The sequence below is a fragment of the Thermobia domestica genome, chromosome 10 (genome assembly GCF_964235325.1).
Source record: "Thermobia domestica chromosome 10, izTheDome1.hap1.1, whole genome shotgun sequence".
NCBI lineage: Eukaryota > Metazoa > Arthropoda > Insecta > Zygentoma > Lepismatidae > Thermobia > Thermobia domestica.
The window spans coordinates 141,338,663-141,344,353 of NC_137463.1; the positions used below are offsets into that span (position 1 = coordinate 141,338,663).

Sequence of the window (5,691 nt, forward strand, 5' to 3'; positions counted from 1 at the left end):
TACAGAAGATTTCATACGTAAAGGATAAGATTAATTGGTAAGACTTATCATACAGAGGTTTGTCAGAAGATTTCATAAGAGAGTTTGCAGATAGGCTTGATTGGGAGATTATATCATGCAATGACATGCCAGATGATTCCATAAGAAAGTTTTCTGTTAGGGTTGATTGGGAAAAAGTTAGCTCATGTTCACGTATATCAGAAGATTTTATTAGAGAGTTTGCTGACACATTTAATTGGAAAGATATAAGAGAGTATGCTTTTAGAGTATGTTGGATAGTTGTTTCAACGAGACAACGTTTATCAAAAGCTTTTCTTTTAGAATTTAAAGATAAGATACCTAACGAGCTTCTATTTCTATATAGACACTATTTTGTTTAGAGAGCACCTGATGATCCGAAACCTCCAGAACCTCTTTCGGTTTCGTTATCAAATTCTGTAACTACTTCGATTAGTAATGATTCATGTTTTATTAAAACTGTAATTCTCTGAAATCTCTGAAGAACAGTTTCACCATAAGGAAGGAAGTTAAAATATCTAATTATTGCGTTAACTCCAAATAGTTCACAGATAGACCATATTATCGATGTTCCTTTCTTAATTACCACCATAACTTCTGCATGATATCCACTGTCTATAACACCTGCACATACGTCTATATCTTCTTTTAAACTTAAACTTGATCTAGAAAAAATGTTCCCAAAATATCCTTTTGGTATGTCTATCCTAATTTCAGTTTTAAGTAGATGAGTATGCCCAGGTTTTATTCTCACAGTCTCGGGCCAGCCTGTGTATTTATCATAGCCAGCAGAATCTTTTACCATAACTCTAGGTACTACACTATTTGCATTTAAACAAGCAGCTTTGAGAGACATGGTACAGTATTCACTTTGATGAGATAATTCGTAAACGATTTCATTTTTGTTAGCTTATATATAGAAATTAAATGATTTATATTTTTACATAAGAAGAATTGTAATCAAATATGGTAGATGCTAAACAAGTTTTATCTCTTAAAATTGTATTTGATCGTGTGTGCTATTATTCTGTAGATCATGCTAAAGTTGATGATGACCGATATGATCATCTAGATGTTGATAATGACCAAAATGGTGATCTAGACGTTGATGATGACCGATATGACTATCTAGACGTTGATGATGATCGATATGATTATCTAGACGTTGATGATACTGATCTAGATGATGATGACCCATATGATGATATAGATGTTGATGATGACCGATATAATGAATTAGAAGATTCACGCCCATATGATGATGTAATTAACTTCTGTGTTTGTGTTGACGTTAGATGATTTATTTAAAAAAGCTGTTAAACAGAATCAGGTACTCCTTATGAAATGTATTATTAAGAAATATAGTATTAATTTACCAGATTAAATATTGGATACACTAACTGGTGATCAATGGCCTCATATACGTGTTGAAACTGTTACAGTAGGTTTTATACATAAATATAAAGATAAGATTCATTGGAAAAAAGAGACTTAGAAGAATTTGAGGTTTTGTTTGGATAGGATTTTTAACGAACTTCTATGTTAATTAGCGTCATTTAAACTATAAGTATTACCTTTTATGGATATTACAACATAAAAAGACTACCCTAACCATCTTAAGTCGATCGTTCTTAAATTATAACTCTTTCATTTGTCTTTCTATTTTTTGAATCTGTGTTTTCTAGCCCGCCACTGCTTTTTCATTATAAGCTCTTTAAATTACCAATCCTTTTATGAGTAATAATCATAAAAAGACAAAATATACTAAACTTAAACTACTACATTATCCCTATCTATCTAACTATTATGGGAATCATCAAACCCTAACCATTTGACATATATTTTATTACCTTTCTTACGCAATACTTTTTCAACAAGGTACTCATATAATATTTAGTTCTTAATAATTCTTGCTCATAGAACCTTCCTTGTACATCCTCATTATCCACATCTTTTATTCTGTATGTTGGTGGATTGGATGGAATAACCTCTTTAATAACAAATACTTCCCTTGACCAGTTAGGTGTGTATCCATTCTCAAACAAACCTTTAGATTTACTTATACGAACGTAATTATTAATTTTATATTTAGGTTTAACACGCATATATCCTTTCTTATGCACTTTCTGTAATATTATTTGCTCATTCTTTTTATTAACTTCTACGGGCTTTATACCAATTGTTCTGAGTACTTTATTATTATAATCGTTAACTAATGTTGGCAATATCTCTATCCATGTATAATTTTCTTGTAAACTTCTTCCACATGTTTTGCTTAAGAGTTCTGTTGAAGGGTTCTACGATGGAAGCCTTTCCAGCACTATAAGTTGAGTAATGATTGATATTATATTCCCTCATCAACTCTCTAAATTCTTTGTTATAAAATTCTTTACCTTGATCAGTTTGTAAGTTACAAGGTTTTCTAATTTTTAATACTGATTCAAACGCTTCTGTAACATTCTTAGCGTTCTTATCTTTAACAGGAACAGCAAACGAATATTTCGACCAACACATCAATAATCGTTAGTAAATACTTATGGCCTTTGTTTAATTTAGAAACACCTTTTAATACTCCACTATCCATTTCTACAAGATCAGCTTGCCAAAGATCATCTAGACCTTTTATAACAACATTTAGCCTAGGGTAGTTTTTTCTTCCAGGTTTGTGAATTTCTTCTATAATGTCTTCTCTAACATGATTACCTTGTTCTAGTCAATCTTTCTTTTTAATTAGTTGAGATTTAGTAACATCACATACAGAAAAAAAACTTTTCTTAATAAATCTCCCATTCTTTGTTTGATCTATTCTAATGGTATCTTTCTTTGCACCTGTTGATTTCTTATACTTAACACGATACATCCTATTTATTAGATAGAAAATTATTTGAGTTCTCTTTCTATATACATAATAACAAATAATAACTGTCGTGCGAAAGCTGAATTTTTATCATCTTGAAACGTAAATTACATAACCCTTTTTAATGTCTAAAGGAAAAGTTTCTAGTAGAGTATTTTTTAAAAATATGTGTATAAAGTATCTACCAAGACTAAATTCCATATGCATTAGTTTACCATTATAGAGAAATCTGTAACTATTAGGTAGATTGAATATTCTAAAGATTGGATTTTTAACACCTTTACTTCTCAATGGACATAATACATTTATAGTTTCTTTCTTCATAATGAATATATTTGCTTCTTTGTTTGATGTTTGGAAATCTTCTATTGCAACAAATTTATCTAACGCTGACTCAATCTGACGTAATGTTACAGCATCAGACTGTATCAAGTAAACTGCATCAAGTAAAGCAGTTACTCGTCTACTTCCGATGTGTATATTTTCATCTCCTATCTCAAAAATTAATTTTGATAATTCTGGTCTAATATCTAATCCATCTTTCTTTAAGTATATGTCTTCAAACTTCTTTCTATCGCTTTCTAATTGACTATTGACTGGAGTTGTACTAAAGTTACGACATCTTGTTCATCAACTGCATTAGCTATATTAACAAGTCTTTTGTTTTTAAAATAAACCCATGTTATATTATTTGATGTAAAAGTATTATTTAATTCAAATTTACTCACATTCCTAGCATGCATGGAAACGTTAATCCTTTTAAAACTATTAAATTCTTTTTTCTTAGCAAAATTCTGTAATAAATCTTCACTAATATTATCATCTTTCTTAACAAAATTCTGTAATAGCTCTTCACTAATGTTAACGCCGCCTTTCTTACTTATGACATTAACTAACTAACTCTATGGCCTATGGAACCCGGAGGTTCAGTGCCGCGTTCACAAAAGCTCTCCACTGACTTCTATCCTTAGCTAATTGGATCCAGTTTCTACTTTGTATTCCTATCTCTGCGAGATCCATCTTAATATTATCCTGCCATCTGCGCCTAGGTCTTCCTAATGGTCGTTTTCCTATGGGTCTACCAGTCAAGACTTTGAAAGCGTTTCTACTTTCTTCCATTCTAGCTACATGACCTGCCCACCTAAGCCTCCTAGACTTGACGACCCTAACAATGTTGGGTAAACCGTATAAACTATGTAGTTCCTCGTTATGAAGCTTCCGCCATTCCCCATTCTCGTTCCTCTTGGGTCCGAATATTCTTCTCAGGATCCTGTTCTCAAATACTTTCAGTCTATGTTCTTCCCTCAGAGTAAGCGACCATGTTTCGCAACCATATAGAACAACAGGCATGATTATCGTTTTATATATTTTAAGCTTCAAATTCCTCGACAGAATTCGCGACGACAAGAGATTTTGAACCGAATAGTAACACGAATTCCCTGCTTTTAGTCGACATTTAATTTCTTCGTGAATATGATTTTCGTCTGTTAATATTGATCCTAAATATTTGAAAGTATCCACTTTATCAAAAGTATTATTTAATATTTTAACGCTTACTTATGACATTACCAAAGATATCCATTATTTATTATATAGAAAATGGTAATTCCCAATCTAACTTCCCGAAACATGCTTTCAATACAATGTCAGTCTTTTTCGATTTTTTAAACTCAATATCAATATCTATACCATGTTTTCTTAATAGCCAATACAAAACACACTTCACATTTATAAAGGCGCTTCGTTTACCATAATACAATTCGCAAAAGGTGTAATATAATTTTTCAAATTCAAATTCAAGTCTATATCTCACATGTTGTAAGTTCATTTGTGTTTCATCTGTAAAGTCAAAGTGTATTAAATAAACATCATCATAATATTTGATATTTTATCTTTCGGTACATTTTTAAATTCTTTGTCTAACATCGTAAAAACCTCTTTTGGTATAACTCTATCTTTTAAAGCTTGTAAACGAGATAATTGTAACTTAAATCCCTTTATAGTTTTATACCATGGTTTTCTCATACCAGCACTATAATAAGCATTTGTTCTTTCATCTATATAGTTGGAGCCATAATGATTAGCTATTAATTTTCTTTTCAAATCTTCTAAGATAATTATTGGCATTAACTTTTCCAACACTTCATCTGTATATAAAAACTTAGGAATGAGTGCTTTCCAGACTTCAATGAGATAATAAATACAATATTTATCTTTGAAGTGTATATTTTTAACACACTTATAATATATTAAATACTTATGAAAATCATCTCTATTCATGTCGACACACTTCCCAAAATAATCTTTAATTCTATTATGTTGAACTTCCATATTTATTTTAAACAAACTTTTATGAAGATTACTCAAGAAAGCCATTAAAAATATATTTCTTTATTCATTTTTTTATTATATACACTACATCGCTAAAAGAATCACTTAATAATTTTAAAACCTTCATACATAAATGTTCGCAAATAACATAATTAAAATCTTGTATTTGATCGTCATTATACAATAAATTCTGATTTCCAAGATATTGTACAGACAGTTTAGGTGGTACTCCTCCGTAAGAATCAAATACGTACTTAACATCTTTATCTTTCCGATAACATATCCTGTGTGTGCCAATGTTCTCTGATTTATCTAAATTGACTACGCCACACTCATTTTCTTTAGGTTTTCTAAGTAATTCATCACTCATCAATACTCCTCGAAAGTACTTTATCTTTAATTTTTTCTCCGACCTCTCTATGTCGAAGTTGGTTAATTGTTTTAGTTTTTTACTTTCTACCACCACCTTGTTTGGCATCCATTGC

The 5,691-nt window shown here is 30.6% G+C and overlaps 1 protein-coding gene across 1 annotated transcript; it reads right to left on the reverse strand.

The window, feature by feature from the left end:
• Nucleotides 1-376: 376 nt before the first annotated feature.
• LOC145661623 (deoxyuridine 5'-triphosphate nucleotidohydrolase-like) lies at nt 377-874 on the reverse strand. Its single transcript, XM_081726943.1, has one exon. The coding sequence runs from the start codon at nt 872-874 to the stop codon at nt 377-379; it is 498 nt and encodes a 165-aa protein (XP_081583069.1).
• Nucleotides 875-5,691: the final 4,817 nt, after the last annotated feature.